This window comes from Hetaerina americana, unplaced genomic scaffold, assembly GCF_022747635.1.
Source record: "Hetaerina americana unplaced genomic scaffold, ioHetAmer1.1.p SCAF_59, whole genome shotgun sequence".
NCBI classification, from domain to species: Eukaryota; Metazoa; Arthropoda; class Insecta; order Odonata; family Calopterygidae; genus Hetaerina; species Hetaerina americana.
The window spans coordinates 1,272,501-1,290,074 of record NW_027287194.1 but is presented as its reverse complement, the minus strand read 5'-3'; the positions used below and the strand labels follow the sequence as shown (position 1 = coordinate 1,290,074).

At 34.8% G+C, this 17,574-nt stretch overlaps 2 protein-coding genes across 2 annotated transcripts in view; one reads left to right on the top strand and one right to left on the bottom strand.

Annotated features, from left to right (window-relative positions):
* Positions 1–5,369, top strand: part of LOC139694898 (pH-sensitive chloride channel 2-like) — a 59,052-nt gene extending 53,683 nt beyond the window's left edge. The window contains 6 exon segments of the mRNA XM_071593400.1: positions 130–212; positions 978–1,120; positions 2,899–3,070; positions 3,161–3,326; positions 3,455–3,593; positions 5,040–5,369. Coding sequence (XP_071449501.1) covers positions 130–212; positions 978–1,120; positions 2,899–3,070; positions 3,161–3,326; positions 3,455–3,593; positions 5,040–5,369 — 1,033 coding nt within the window.
* Positions 5,370–8,046: 2,677 nt separating this feature from the next.
* The window catches only part of LOC139694897 (sodium-dependent noradrenaline transporter-like), a 511,521-nt gene continuing 501,993 nt past the window's right edge, over positions 8,047–17,574 (bottom strand). The window contains exons 12-15 of the mRNA XM_071593399.1: positions 17,015–17,114; positions 16,028–16,128; positions 12,974–13,141; positions 8,047–10,776 (exon numbers count right to left, since the gene is read on the bottom strand). Coding sequence (XP_071449500.1) covers positions 10,672–10,776; positions 12,974–13,141; positions 16,028–16,128; positions 17,015–17,114 — 474 coding nt within the window. The 3' untranslated portion in view covers positions 8,047–10,671. The remainder of the gene's footprint in view (positions 10,777–12,973; positions 13,142–16,027; positions 16,129–17,014; positions 17,115–17,574) is intronic.

Genomic DNA, 17,574 nt, shown 5'->3' with positions numbered 1-17,574 from the left:
ACCATTCTGTTTTGCACATATTTCACTTACCACAGCTTCATTACCTCCTTTCATTCTTTTGCATCGAATTCAGATGCTCACAATATGTAAATTTTAATAAGATTTTCTTGTGTTTGTCCTCAATTATAGGATCAAAGTGGATTTGTTTTGCTTGATGGACCTGCAGAAATTTCCATTTGATCGACAAGAGTGCCCTCTCTCATTTGAAAGCTGTGAGTAGCGAGGCATTTTCCTTGTTTTATTATCTCCTCTCCACTTGCATGTCTGATTTTCACAAAGTGAAAGACATGATGAAACTGATGAAATCACGGTTTTTTTTTTAATAGTTCCATTTTTAGAAAAAACTTATTGGTAAAATTACTAGCTTTTCATGACAATGCATTATCATCAAGTTAACAGTTAATTTCATCATTATCAAGGTAATAATTCACTGACGTAATTAAAGTGACAATTAACTATCAGTAAAGATGTGACAATAAGCATTCATCATCCAGGTATTAATTAGCTACAAGATAGTTAGCTAATTGTCAAAACTGATTAGTAATATAATGAAAGCGGGGAAAATTGCCAAGAAATTAGGCCATAGTTAGGCATAGTTCTGCAAAATTTGGCAGTTCATTTTCTGGAAAACCAGATGACCAGCAAAGGCTAACTGCATTCCCAGGGATGCATAGAATAAGAATCTTAGCAGATAGAAAACAATGCAGCTCAATAAAAGATTTCTAGTAGGATTTTTGGCAAAATATGCTTTATTTTTTAGGCATACTCTCCAAAATATGTCCCCACCTGACTGGTGGAACAAAAACTAAATGCGATTTTAGGGACCACTGTTATTCATTGTCTTTCGAGAGATGTCAGGGGATGAAGTTGAAGTAACAGTTTGGATTACTGATTTCATCCAAATCTTCTTCCTTTTTGGGACAAATTTCCATGTCCTGTTTTACAATTGCTGTTTCTTTCGTGTCCTCTAAATCCAGGGGCATATGACACAGATGAACTTCTCCTCTTTTGGGAGACCAACTCACCTGTCACCTTGAATGAGAATCTCCACCTCACTGAATACAATCTGGATGACATGTGGGTGAACAATTCCTTTGTGAGCTACTCTCTGCCTGGAAGATCCAATGCTCTTGGTTCTGTGGTTGATCCAGTCAACAAATCAGAAGTTGCAGGGAGATTTTTTGAGCATGACATTGATGGAGATACCAAAAGTTACAGGGGAAAATTTGGTAAGTGACTTTCATTTCCTTTTTGGAAATCACAGTTAATATTTTGGGAGAAGTTGAAAATAGGTTGTAAAAATATATTGATGAAACAAAGCATTATTAATTAATTACCAACTCTAGTACCCACCCCATGCCCCTCCCCCTCCTGTGCAGCTGCCTCCTAACCCACACTTTCACCTTCCTCCCCTTCCCACCTGAAATTCCCCTCCATAGCCTCCCTCCTCTCCGAGTAAGAGTATATATATTTCCCAGCCAAGTATGAGTACCTAATGTTGTTGCCTATGCCTCGGAACCGGTTGTACGTAGTATAATAAATATTTATGGAAAAATACCAAGCTTCATTATTAGGCAGGAATTAGAAGTATAGCAGTGCTCACTTAATAAGAGATCATAGGACTACACAAATGTTTTCCTTCTGCATTTTCAATACTTCACCTGTAACTAGTAAACTACTAGTATAATATCAGTCTTATTATTTGAACCAATAATGATACACATAAAATGATGATAATAATAATACTCAATTCATTTTGATAAATGGTACAGGCATATTCAATTTCATCAATATAAATATCACTCACTATACGAGTGATTTGCGCAAACATAAGTTCTTAAATGTGATGAAGATTGTCACAAAAGAATTCATCAAATAGCAAAGTGGGTGAGTAAGTAACCAGGTATATACCCTATTGTTAAAATTCAGGATACAGCCTGTTTTCAGCTGAGTAGGCAGACTGTTATACAGTCAAATGGTAATGTTATGAAATGAGTTATAAGTTGAGGACAGTATACATTAAGTAGTGTTTATATTCCCTTTGCCCCTTATGGTATAGTTATGGATGTGAGATCTTAATTGGTTATTTTCTGCATTAACGTTTATATAAGTCAGAGCCTTAAAGATGTATAAACTACATACAGTCATGATTCCATACCTAATAAAAAAAGGCATGCAGGAATCACTTGGAGGAATATTAGCAAGAATGAATAGCTCTCTTTTTTAGTAGCAAGATTTGGTGATTATGCGGGGAAAGACCCCATTACTCAACACCATAATTCAAATAACATTTATTGAAGGTATGGTAAAGTGTTTAAGGATACTCATTTTAAGTGATAAAGGTGAGCTATATATGCTGGGGATTGTTTAGTATTAGTACAAATAAGGTTTGATTTTTCTTAGGTGTTAATAACCACGAAGTTAGCACCATTATATTAAAATCAGGAAATCATTAAGAAATAGATAAACATTTTTTTAATTGGTTGCATAAAATCCATAAAAATCACATTACTGATGATTGCCAGTGTGCATTTATTAGTTAAAGGTGTCAACTTTTGCCAAGGAGTCAAAGGGTAAGAGTTTTTTTCACTTTTCTCATAATACAAGTATAACATTGAGGTTTTCTTAAAGCAGTTATTTATTGCATAGATTCATCAAGAAGAAGATATATTTTTTGTCATTTACATGTATCATGAATGGCTGACATTTATATCCAAACTATTGTTGTGTCTATTAATTGAATCATTGCTACCTACTTGGGATATTTCACGGAAACCAATGCAAATGATTTGAACGCACATGTTAAAAGCACTGTTTTAAAGTTAAACATTGTATTTCTTTTGACACATTTAGCATGCGGGAATTCACATTTTCATTGCTCCTGCATGCTAATTGTTTTATTATGTCTAACTAGTGGGGAACTACAGCACCTTGGTGATTCATTTCCACCTGTCAAGGCAAATTGGCCATTACATCATGGACTATTATCTTCCTTCAATACTCTTGGTTGGTTTGTCCTGGATCGCATTTTGGCTGGATCCAAACGCTGTTCCTGGAAGAGTCACTCTTGGTATGTGCTTTTAATTTATTGGTGTGTGCATCTTTCTTTTCTTCCATGGAGAACTAAAATGAGTCATGAAATCAAAATGTTATCCCTTAGGATCAAGTACCATGCTGACATTCATCACCCTGACCAGAAACACCGGCACTGCTTTGCCCAAAGTGTCATACGTGAAGGCCACAGAAATCTGGTTTATGGTTTGCACTGGCCTGATTTTCGGATCACTAATTGAATTTGCATTTGTCAACACTATTTGGCGCAGGAGGTGATATCTACTTTTGTTCCACTATCTATTTTATAAGCATGAAAAAAAAGGAACTTTGAATTAATGGTTTTTTTTTCACCTCCTAAAATTGGCGTTAGGAACTAAATATGCATTTATTTTCATTGCAGGAAGAATGTAGAATTGAAGAAAGTCAACAGCAAGTACATCCTGAGGTCAACGTTGACCCCAAAGATGCACCGAAAGTACAACGGGATGAAAGGAGGGAGTCCCATGGGCTCTGGGGAGCTTGACAGATCGTGGACATCAGTTGCTGACCTGTCTGAATTGAAGAAGCGTTCCTACTTCCAAAGAGAGGTATGCATGGATAATTATGTTCAGTTCTAGTTCTTAGTTCAGTTCAGTGCTCCTTTTGATATTTATTTCACTACTCGATCTATTTCGGACACTCAGATCTGTAAAAATTATGTTGAAGTTCAATGTAAATCAAGCATATGAAAATGTTTAATAAAATCCTGAGGTAGAAGGAGTTTTTTTCTCAAATTATAAGTCAGCTGGGTCTCACATTTTGCAGTTGATGCATTCCCAACAAGCTCTTTTGTGGAAATCACTTTCAAGGCTAAAGTGCATGTAAAATAGTCCAATGCCTACACTTCTATCGCAATTTGCTATTAGGTTTTCATTCAGAATTTGAAATGAAAAGTCATATTTTGGGCAAAGCCATTTCAAAATTTGTGTAAATTAATGAAGTTCATGAGTCTAGAGATGCAGTGAACAATGAAAGAACCACCAGTTTAGCTACTGAGGTATCCTCTTACACTCCTAAATTTGGAGTACACCTCGATAGATTAACTAGCGTCTGACCAGACATCAAGGGATCTGGCTTTGAATCCTGATCCAAAGTTGTAAGGCTCATTTAGCAGATTAATCTGTTAAAAGTTACTATTGTGGAACCTCCCTCAGTTTCAATTATCCTTAAGCTCTGGGAAATTTATTTATGTAGGCCAACTGTGGTAGAAACATTCTCTTGTGAGTGACCATCTCCAGGAGCACAGAGCCCCCTTCTTATCTATGTGGCCTGATCACTTCCTCACCAAGAGAGGGTGGAACTCTCCCCTCTTGTCCAAAAACAGAATCCTAACTCACTCACTATGCCTTGTATTCAGTCATGAGAATTGACTTCTCTTATAAACTCTTCACCACTTTAAGTAAGTAAACATTAATGCAGTTGAAAATCTACAGATTTGCATACCAATTAGTGTCAAATTAATCAGATTATCAAAACGAAAAAAATATCTCATGAATTTTCTATAAATTTTAGAAATTAAAAAATTTATTTCAAGAATTTAAAACTTCAGTAGTGAGTCATCAAGTTGCACCATAAAAATGTTTAACCCTAGGGATGCAATAGTCAAAAATGTTCCCCAGGGGATTGATAAGGATCCTCTACCTGCGTAACCTTTGTCCTAGGAAGGGACTTGATCCGTCACCTATCATCTGCAAGGAGATGCAGTAAAATGTTCTATTTGATGCAGCTGAAGGGTTTTGAAGGATTTGTGATGTGATTGATTCACCCACCCTTAAAATGATTAGGTGACCTGGTGTCACAATCCTGATCAGGCTAAATGAGCCACTTGCAAACGTTAAACATTAAGTCTATCATGCTTAAATGGTCAAATCTATTTATCTCTAATGATTTCTTTTGTGTTTTCTTTCCATTAAAATTTCTTTGCCACATTTTCCATGTGCTGATAGGGCCTTCACAAGGGGAACAGTGGCAACATGCTGTCCGTTCAGTCAATGGAATCTCTGGGCCGGAATAATCAGGAGGGAGACATCTTCCCATCGACCATGACAGTTGATTCGAGCCTTTGTACTGTCCCCATGGAGGGCACTGCAAAAGGTGCGGATTGTGTCAGCGTTGTCATTCCTGTTCCAAACAAGGAGGGTGAAGCGGCATCCAAAAGTTTCACCACCATGACCCCTCAAGAAATCGCAGCTTGGATTGACAAACGGAGTCGTGTGTTCTTTCCCGCAACATTTTTGGTCTTCAACATCCTTTATTGGGGTTTTGTGTGGATATAAATCAAACCGGCTATGTTTTTTATTTACAAAACTTTCATATAATGCAAACCATGAGTCAAGAGGATTTTTTTTCACTGACTGGAGGAATTCTTTCCACAGCTCAGCTGTGGTAAATTAAAAATTCTCACATTCCTCATATTTTGCTGAATTACCAGTTCAGTTTAAATGTCATCCCATTCAAAAAATCAATGCATGTACACTGTAATTTTCCAGTTTGCTCCATGCAAATTGTGGGTATTTTCAGTGGAACCAGAAAAGGTGTTTGAATACTTTGATTAATGAATGGACTCAGCAACTGGCTTAAATTGATAAAGGGGTGAAAAAAATGAAGGGTTTATTTTTCCCAAGGAGTTTTTGCTTCTCATCTATCAGGTGCTGGACTGATTTCATTTTAATTTTTTGATGAACAGATGCAACCAAATAGTATATAAACCTAATCACAGCTGGTTTCAACTAGCCTGCATTGTGCCAGTTGAAAGTGCCTTATTCTTGTACCCTCGGCCACATGATGGTGCTGAGCAGAACCCATCATTCTATTAATTTGCCCATTTTTTTGCTTGCAACATTTTCTCCATTCAGTATTCAACACACATGATTGTGTGTCATGATATATTGAGAGTTATTCATATCCTGTCAATAATACTCATCCATAGATTGAAATCATTTGATTAGATTCACAGCTTCTCACAGAACTGCATGAACAGGTTGGTCACTCATTTGGGAAGATTTGGGGAACAAGAAAATAGTTTGTAATTATTTAATTTTGTAATACATTCAGGAAGTAATTGAAAAAAAGGGCTGATTAAAAAAAATTGGAATCTGGCATGCAAATGAGGAATATGAGGTGGTAGTCACGAACCCCCAGTGATAAAAATTTTTGTTTTTGTTTTGAGATCACTTCGTTTGCTGTACACCATTAAATGTACAGGCCGGACTCTGGCAAGAAATAAAATGAGAAGAAGATGATGTTGATGGTGCATGAAATAAGTAATGAGGATGGATCCAAAGAATATACATAGTCAAATTACAAATGCTGGTGAGGGAAATTGGGAAAGAGGACAGCATGCTTATTGGGAAAATTTGGAAAGTGTCAGGAATGGGAATCTAAATAAAACAACTGTCCCCCCTGATATGCAGCTATGCCATGTCAACCAAAGTCTGAGTCACAAAGAAACACCCAAGATTATATCACATTCATGGAATTGAGTGGCATTTAAATTCTGCAGCAAATTTACTTGGCATGGCTTACAGATACGCTAATTTCAGGAAATTCCATCAAAATGCCTCTTGTATGCAATGTGGAAATGTTCATTGCTGTTGCACTTTTGCAATTCTCATTTAAATTTGAGATGAATTGCTGTGTTGAATAGAGATGTTGTTAAAACAAGCGAATCAAGTTTTGGAGTACTCAAAATGAAAATAGTCTTGATTGTGAAAATGTTTGATCAAGTGAAACCTTAGCAAAGAGTATTCATTTCAAGAAGATTCATTGCCCATGAACGGATATGAGGAGTGCTTCTACTATGAGGCCAGGCTTGAATAAATTGGTGCCTCAGGCAGAAAAGGCTAGGCATTTAACTTATACATCACTATGTGAAATACCTTCCTCATCATTTTCAATAAGTCTTCACTAGCAGCATGTGATGGGGAATGTGAATCCCTATTGCCTATGTTACTACTTCAAGTGATTAACTCGTGTTTGCTTTGTATTCACTGATATTTAATCAAATTATAACAATTAAAAGTGTGACAAACAGTAGTAAAATGGTGAATATGTTGAATTCTTAAGAATTTTTTATTTTTCAAATATTGAGAGCACAATACAAACCTGAGGTTGTGATTTTTTCTGGAGCTTCTTCATGCATTTTATGTTATATACTACATTTTGTGCTTTTCACAAACATTTTGCCGATTTGTGTGAACATACCGCATCATGCAATCATGTGATCCCAAGTATAAATTAGTCATTATGAAGAGTAAGAAAAATCCACTTTTCAAATTCCATTTATGAAATTAGAGGACATGAATAGGTTCCTGGTTTCAGCATATTACATCATATTGTGTAAGTCATGAATTGTTAACTTTTGAATTTCTTGCACAATCATGATGAATGAATGCTACCTGAATTTTTTAGGAGTAAAATTCAATCATGCATATCAAAATAATAATTTGTTTTTTTACTCTCCTTGTCTATTTCTTTTGCCATGCTGGTCCACCAAGTGTACTGCATAAATATTTCATTCTCTGTAGCTGCATGGTATAATTGTATGTTAGCAATGGAAGGGGGAACACTCCTTGAGTGCATTTTGTGGAATCTGACCATATTCGCAGAAAGTTTCCAAGTAAAGTTTTTACTAGGTTAACGTATGTTGGTACCATTATGACATCATTAATGTGACCCTCAGATTTGGCTTATGACACAGCAGAATGTTAGTCGAAAGAAAATGACTTGCCAACATATACTTCTGTGAAAATCATATACTTACTTATAAAACAAAAGGTACCCACTTTACTAATTGTTCTTGTCATACTTATTCCCAACAATATGTTATCAAAATAATCTTCTCTTAGATGTGTACGTGACTGTATCACCAGAATAGTTTATTGCTTACTCGAAGAAATGAAAAAGCAATGGATTCAATAAAGACTTTTATTTACATATTTCAGTTGCTTAGAATATTCATTATTTGTAAAACTGAGATTAACAAAAAGGAAAGAGTAAATGATTTCCCAAAGTTTTAATTTCTAAAGCGGTCCAAATCAATTAAAATCAAGATCCAAGAAGTAGATTAGTGCTACTGAAATGGGTGAACAGCTTAATGCTGATTCAGCCTTGTGACCATGAAATTACTGTTACACTTTTGGGTTCTCAAACAATTTCTTATCATAATGACTCATGATGTGATATGATATTTCAATTTAAACATTCTAGTTAGTACAAAATTATGGAGAGGGTGCATTTTACATAAATTTTAAAAGAGTGGTTAAAAATGCTACGGGGTGAATTGATCCTAGGAACATTACAAATAAAAAAAGCATTCATGGACTCAAAATTTGTTTTTTTATCCCTGATAAAATTAGGTGTGAATATGCAATTAATTTTAAACACATTTTTCAAGATTGCATGACTTTCAACTCTTACTTGCCAGTTACTTCAGTATACACAGAGAAGGATAACGCAATCTCTTCATATTGGTATTGTACATAAACACTGTAAATGACATTTCTACAATGCAGGGCAATGATACTCTTTTTGTTTTAGTAGTTCAATAAATAGCTTACTCACATTTATAACACATTCAGTAATACATATATTTTTGAACACCATACTCATAAGCACACATTAAACGAGGCACATATTCCACTTTGACAACAGCTGATAAAGTATTGGTACAAAGTATCAAGAATCTATTTCTTTCCAAGTTCAGAAAGCCCTATCATTTGCCATGGAATAATAGTAAGATGGTTGGTATGACAATATTCCTCTGAAGTCATGCATGAATTATTAATATCTTCTTTTTTTGAACATTTACTTATTTGAAATATATTTACTTTAGTTTATTTTTGACTGATACCTATCTCCTTTAAAATTGTTTTAAAGTCTGCTTGCTGCAATTACAACCCCATACTCAAAGCCCATGATAATGTATGATATTGGGTATTAGGCATTTTCTAAGAGCTCTTTAGGATATAAATACTATTATTGTATTTCAACATTCATTTTAAACAGCACCAATGAGGAGTATAGGAAGCATTCATAAAATCATGTTTTAGCAATGCATTTAATATTTATTTTTATCTATTTTCCATCTGAACTTTTTGGGATAGTGAAGGATGAGTTCCATGAAAAATCTTATATAGTGTTGGGGAATTAACATATCTTTTGATTCCACTATGGATAATCTTATATGCATGCACTTGCAAATGTTGAGATACTTCAGATTATTCTAATCACCTGCTACCATGAGATATAAATTACAAATGGTTATGAAGGAAAATTTACAAGAAGACAAGGTGTTGCATAATTTGCAATGATGTTGTGCTAGTAAGAAGAAAATATAAACTGCCTTCTTACCAGCCCTGGATCTGTTTATGATTTGGAAAAGTAATTTAAGTAAATCAGTTCAAAACACTTTTTTTACACTTAAAAAAATCAACACTTAATCATTTCATTGTCACAGAAGTTTAGATTGAGCTTTCAATTCTACAAGTTAAATAATATCTGATTTGGAAAGCAATGCTGTGACTTGGCAAACACTGCATATGTACAAATACGTACTATATAACATTGTTGTGTATATTTTATAAATATGAATCATGTTAAGTACCTTATGTAAAAAAATGTCTCGGTCTAAATACAAAATTTATTAAAAATAAAAAAGTATCATAAAAATGTCCATTGGAAAATGGATTCTCAATTGAATATGTGCATACCATTCAAAGGTGCTAAATTATCAATAGTCAGCAACTGCCAGAATCCATATAGATATATTTTTCAGATAAGAAATGGCCTATCTGTGTGTTTTATAGACTTGCTTTTCTGTTGGTTGTATTCAGTGACAGATACCACCAGTTCCTCTTTCTAAAAGTATGTTATTTCTTTTCAAGTACATTATTATATTATTTTCTGATACCAACATTTTTTTGGAAAGCAAAAGTGTACTCTTTGATGCAGCAGCGCCAACAAATAGGTGATAATAAGCTTTCTATGAGAAACAAATTTGAGTGCTGATTTCTAAACTTTTCCTTGGTTTAATAATAATAGCATCTCTTTTATCATTTTTTTAACAACTGTCATGAATATTAATGAAAGGCAACACAATGCATTAAGTCATTGGCTAGTCAGGTACGTTGGATCACAAAGAGAAAATTTTAATCAGAGGCATAATTGTAGTTGGGATCCAAGTACCCTTTTACCCACTGAAGGTTATATAATTCAATTACTTTCAATGCCCCAATACTTAAATACACTGGAAATTTTAATAATTTATAATGCAGCGGACAAAAAATATTGCATTCCCATGAATATTGTACAATATAAAGGAAAAATCCATTGAGATTATCTAGGACATCTTTGAATCTTGAATGGATTAAGGAAATGTTTTACAAAAACATTTTAAATGCACATTTAATTTCTAGACAGTGGACCCTATTTCAATTGGTCTGGCTCACTCAATTGTGTGTTATCTTTATCTTGAAGTAAAGACAAATGTGTAACTTGTGTGTTCTCAGACTGCTGTGCAGTTGCTTCCATTTCAAGCACATATCCTTGTTATGGCTTTGATCCAATTTTGGCATGTTATTACACATACAGCCAGTGCTTGCATTTGAAGCGGCTGACGGCCTCTAGACCATCTCTTCGTATTTTCTCATGCTCTTCTATTGGCGTTATGTTGTATGCAAAGCGCTGAAAAATAAAAGAAGAGAAGATGACAACGATCATGGCATTCACCACCTTCATGCATAATATTTTAGGTTAATGCACAAGTTATCTGCATTGAATTTACCATATCATGGCCTTCTTCAATGTTAATGTTTAAAACAATCTCCCTATATTGTTCATAAATAGAAATTTTTCCATGCTTTCATAGAAATTTTTACAGTGTAATTCTTCACTAAAATATCAGAATAAAATGAGGGAAGTTAGTTAAGTAAGAAAATGAGGAATGCAAATGTGAATGTGCAAGCTTTTTTGGTTGCAGGAAATTAGTTCTTGTGGGGATACGGGGACCCGATGGAATGGGTGCTGGGCTACTGATAGGGGGATCTGAGTTCGATTCTAGGTGATATCTTTGGGCACCCTCAGCTTTACCCAAACTGTGTGAATTTATGGGTAGCACCAGATTCTTCCTGGGAAACCACAAGCAGCCCATGAAATAAGGAACTGGTCCTTCCACCCCGACATGTGAATTTCCTATGCTGTTGGGCTTAGTTTAAAGTGAGCTCTACCCTCAAAACTATCAAACTTATCTTTGGAATAATATTACTGTTGTTTTCCTGTGGCATAATTTTACCCCCCTTTCCTCAATCTTGTCTGGATGTGCCACTAACTTCAAGGTATCCATTCTGTAAAAGTATCAATTCTTATATTTGTGGATTCTTTGATATCCTTTTGTGCACTTTCCTCATTATATTAGCCTGTCGTTGTTCCCATCATTATTATCAATCCAATTAAAAACCTCACAAATACTGAGAAAGAGTGATATCTCATGCCTTCAATAATTCTTACATGGGGCCTATCAACATACAGAATCTTGTGCTGCAGTTGCAGGGAACTTGCTCCAAGCCACAAATAATGATGCAGGTTTTCTATAAAATGGTCATAACTGGAGATCGGTCATGGGTCTACAGCTATGACACTGAAACAAAAGCCCAGCCAGTCTTCAGAGCAGTAGCTTGACAAAATAAAGGAGAATGAGATGAGGCAGCTGGGCTATTTCTCTCAAAATATTGCATGGCTGGATCCTTTCTGGACAAGCCTCAAATAATAATGATCTCATGTGGTTAAAGTAAAAATATAATTTTTCTCAAAGATACTTTTTGAATTTTTGGTGTTCTGTGTTGTGCACCATAACCATTGCATGATTTTTAAGTGGCATGTATTAACCAACCTGAAGATTGGTTTGGTAGGTGAGGGTAGAGCTCACCTTATACTAAGGCCCATAATGAGATTCAAGCATATCTTAGATATAAATATCCTAGGATTGACATAAGGCCTTAATAGCATGTGAAATTGGGATCCAGTGGCTTTCCCTGCCCCCTTTCTGGTTTCCCGAAAAATCATAGCTTGGGTGGAGCAGAGGTTTCCTAGAGTCACAAATGAGATTTAGTCCAGAGCTCCAGCCATGAGACTCCCATTTCCCTGACATGGTCTAAGTACTGAAAATTAAACACATTCCAAAATTATAAAAGTTGTGATTTCCCACAGTAATTTATTGCACACAATATTTGGCATTGGAACTATGCAATTGCAAACAATTGCACAGTTCCAATGCCAAATTATCATCATCAGGTACATAATGCCTATGTATATTGAAGTACATTGTAAACAATGAACCATTGCAGAAAATAACAATTTTCATTTCAAAATCTGGAGATTTCTCTGCATATGTGGGTTAAGTTGATTTCTGTGTTATAAACACAGAATTCAACTTAAAGGTTGATTTTAAAGCTTTAGGGTAGAGTTATTCCCAATACTAAGTCAAATACTATATGTGGAATTCACACATCAACCTGGCATGGGGATCAGTTCTTTATTCCCCACACTTGTGCTGACTTTGATTTCCTAGGTATATCTGCTGCCTGAGAAATCACACAGCTTGGTTGAACCTTAGGATACCCAGAGTCATCACCCAGAATCGAACCTGCATCCACTGCCCTCCTGCAACATGCTCACCATAATGAAAGTTGTTCCTGCACTAATTTCTCTCATCTTCTCACCCTAAAACTTTTAGTGCTTTTTAGCTTAGATTCATTGGATGGGAATTTGGGGAATATATCTTCAGTAATATTCTTATGCACATATATAACATGCATTTGGGGGAAATCTGCCATTAGATCTGATTGCTACATGTTGATATTTATTGCTCAATAAAAGTCTTTACCTCTTTACATGTCCCGGGCGTTTTTGATATCCTCACTATTGCCACCAGTGGTATCATAACAACAGATGAAAGGGCCAGGCTCCACCCAACCCACTCAGCCCACATGGGGTAGGAGTAGTCATTGTATTTTAGTGGTTGGTGGTAGATAAGACCAAAGAGCACCACACCCTGTAAGAATAAGACAGATTTAGTTCAGTATTTTCTTCGTTATAATGGTACCGTCAGAGATGGACTACTCTGGGCTAGAGTATCCTGATACAACCAGAGGATTTTGGCTGCACATCCAGGGAAACATTATATTTAAAGTGGAGATTAGCAGTTTTATAAAAATATGAGATTTCTCATTAGTGAATGTGAGCATTGTAACCATGACATCACCATCTCTCAGTTATTGCACTGTTTAATGATAGGTTTTCAGCTTGACTTATGGTCGTAAAACTGAATTTTGCTGTTAAGCAGAGTTAACCTTCAGTTTAATAAAAAATTATAAAACCTGGCCTAAATAAATTTTCACTCTTCTATTTTTAAACTGACCATGGTTTCCAAGTGGTATGCCATTTTCAAGTTAAAATCTTACAAAGTAATGCCTCCATGCCATTTCCTGTATTTACACAAGTATTTTTTACATGGCACATTAGGTACCACCAGTCCAAATTTTATATTTTTCTGCAAAGATTGTACTAAATTGTATTTATCATTTTTTCCCTGAGACTATCGTTCCTTACAACTAGTCATACAGGATGTATACTATCCTTTATTTGGAAATGAATCTTTCTCCTGATGTTTATACCACTTTTCCATCCAGCTAAAATTTAAATTACATGAATTTTTTTGAAGTCAAATAGTCCTGATTTTCTTGTGGTAATTCTTCATGGCAATGCTAATTTGTGTTATGTAAGTTTATTATTTGAAATTATTCTAGAAAGCTTAGCCAAGGTTTTTTTCAACTGACTTGCAGATTTGAAAAAGTCATTGCCCTAATTCAAACATCTACTGTGCTCTTTAACTGTTAGTAGATCATTGTAGGTGAATGAGTAATGTAGTATTTTCCATGGTTATCTAATTCCAGCGACTATAATATAATAAATTTTATGAGAATACTGATTGCAGAAAGTTCCATTGTCTGCCTTAAAATTATTTAAACCCCCTTGGCTCAATTGTTGCTACTCTTTGTGCACACATGATATAAAATGGTAAATTTCATGAAGTGAAAATATATAAGAAGTTGCTTTTAGTGCATGCAGGCAAGTTCATCCTTGAATGGAGCCATACACAACCTTTTCTTTGAAATCCTTGTGAACTTATATCTAAATTCTTAGCTATTTCCATTAATAAATATTGCAATAAAGCAATTTGGAGTTATCTGAACCGCAGTGAAGCTGTTTTGCTAGTCCATTATTTTACAATGACTCATAGGTTTGCAGTAACATTTACATGTAATGTCAGTCGATTTTTCTTACACAATGATTCTGTTGAATGGTCGGAAATTTTCTGTTTCGCATCTTTGGCACTCTGGAAAGAGTATAGTACACAAGATGCATCCTGATATTGGCTCGACATTATTTTTATAACAGTGTGCTTTATTTAACTTTCTAGTCAAAATTATATTGGCTGGGTGTCAAAATGATAATGTTTGCCAGCATAAAAAGTGGAATTTGCTGAAGACAGAGAACCAATACAAATTTGACATTTAATAGATATGTATTTTCTGACAGAGTCAATGAAATAAATTTAATTGCAGTTTAAGGGAAAAGGTAACATTCCTATATTTCAAATGAATTATAGGTAAAAAACAAAAGTGTTAGACAAACAAGTGAATAGGAAAAAAACAAATATTCTTGCAATTGAACCAGCGACGTTTAGAGGCATAGGCAAGCAGTTAATCATTCAGCCAACCCTAAGACTGGTTGGGAGAGAATAGGTATAAGGATCAGCCACATAGTGTACATTTGGGTTTTTTGGACTGTATGTCATATGTATTAACTGAAAGCTATTGAGTCAATGGATGATGAATTTCACTCCAACTTGGCGGTATATCCCCAGGTCGACATCATTCTTAGCCAACCTTATTGAACTTATGTTTGCAGTAGAGAAAGATATGCATGTAATTGAGGTTACTTTTGGACAGCTAAGCTGCTATCACTTTAACACTGGATAAATATGCATTTTACATAAATTTTATCTTGGGGATATCTTACAACATTAAAATGACATCAATCTGATCTGTAACTTGCGAATGATGCCACCTGAGTAGAGATATGAATGAATGGTGTGAAAGAACTAAGATACTAAAATTAATGTTGGATGCATGACAACTTAACGAAGTTATTTAAAGGCTACCACTTCACGAGCAAAAACATTGTTCAAAACATTATCATGAAATAGTCTGTTACTTTTTTTCAAACTGTTGAACTAGAGATTCTCAGTGCTTCAAAAATAAAGCATTATTTTCAGAGGCCTTGTGCAATGCATTATCATGGAAATTGAGGCAAAATAATATGTGTATATTGGAGGCTTTTGAAATGTGGGTGTGGAGAAGGATGAAAAAGGAGAGATGGACAGAAAGGAAAACAAACAAGAAAGTGCTAAGTATGGTGGGGGAAAAAGAGGTCATTCTTGGGAGCAATTCAAAGTAGACAAGAAAGATGGATGGAGAGCATTTTTATTGGTAATGAGATGTTGAAGAATACTGTGATATAGCAGGGAGAAAGTTAGGCAAACAAGAAAAGGATAAGAAGAGGAAAGGCATATTGGATAAAATTAAAGGGCGAAGGAAGTGCATGGAATTGAAGAGTGGCTTAATGAAATGTAGGATGTCAGGTAGTGTTTTGTTAGGATAGGAAAGTAAATGCATCGCTCTACTATTGTGTAGTCTCTGCTCATCCAAAACCTACCTTAACCAGTAAGTATAAAATAATATTGATTAAATTATCTGCAACTAGTTTCATGCTTCTACTTTTCTGAAACATTCAGAAAAATTAATTCCCACCCCTTTGTTATGCCTATGGTATTTGTAAAAATAAAAAAAATTGATAGCATAGAATCTGGACATACAATGATAAAAGATGGACTGATGAACTTCCAGCAAATGCGCCAGTATATTCCAGGTCTGGATCCAAGCATGGCTTCCACATCAGAGGAGAAGCGATCCAAACCTAGTCAAAAGACACAGGACAACATTTCAATTCAATATTAAGATGAGTTAAACTGTTCCCCCATGACAGATCACCCATCACTCACTCCTTAGTATCACAACACTTTCAATGTGTAAATTGACTATGTAATTCTGTCATGATTATCATTTTCAAGAGCTCAGCAAACTCTCTAGCATTATGCCAAAAGCTTTCCCATAACACGGATATAGAAAGTACTTGTCATCTCTTTGCACTGCATTCCTTGATAGTGAGCTTTTTAAGTAGTTTTTATGCTGATGAGGTGGATTTCAAAGTTCAATGAGTATGCGGCATTTCACACTCCTAAATATCCCCTAGGGAGTACTCTATTGAGTGTTTTCCTCTGTGGCATAAATCACCTAAGAGCAGTGCATAATTGCAGTTTATAATTCATGAGAGCCACCAGCCATAAACGGCTGCGGTAATCATCTCCAGAAATGATTACATTGAGTTCATCAAATAATTAAATTTTTAATCATTATGATGTTTATATTGTATTCATATATCTTGATAAAAAAGGATAAAGTTTTACATGAAAATTTATACATGTTTAATTAGGAATTGGAATGAAAGACCAAGTTTATGGAAATTATTTTATAAATTATAAGAGATCAAATTACAGATTGGTGGCAAAAATATTGACAGAGAACTAAAATGGGTGATTTCAACACAATACATTTCTCAGAAAGTTTCTTTTTTAGATTCAGAAATGTAAGATATTAGAAATCAAAAACTGATTTAATTAATTAATTTACCTTAACAAACATTCTTAGAGAAAAAGTTGAGATAAAAATGAACATATCTACTATAGTTTCTATGCATACTATATCCACCGATGCGCATGCATTTAGTTATGAATGTTACTTGCCATAGAACCAGGAAACAGCAATTGCTTCAAATAGTGCAGAGCATAAGAGAGAGATTCCAGCTGAATAAGTGTCAAGAAGATGGAATATGTAGATGCCACCCTAAAGAGAGGAAAACATTGAGAATGAGAACAATGAGCACTTCTATTTTAATTAATCTTGTGTGAATGCTGGTTGTTAATTCTGAACAAATGCAGAAGAGAGAAGCTTTTGTTGGCAGGATCTAATGAGATGACATGTCAAGTGAAATGACTCTGATTTTTAGGATATAAACATCTATCCCTGTTTTAAATTATTGCTTTCAGTGTACTCAGTCCTACTTGATTACTGTGCCATCAATTGCATTAACATGTAAAATTATGGTCCAAAATTATACAAATAAAGGCTAAATACTACAAGGCTAGGCTAATACTATTAGACCCAAATGTAGGTCTCTTAAAAAGTGGTAATGTGCTCAGCATTTTTTTAGATGTGCATTTTAAAAAAATGACTGTATAATTCCTGTGATCTAATAATTTTTCTTGACTTGTTGCTATAAATCTATAATCATACCATTATCATT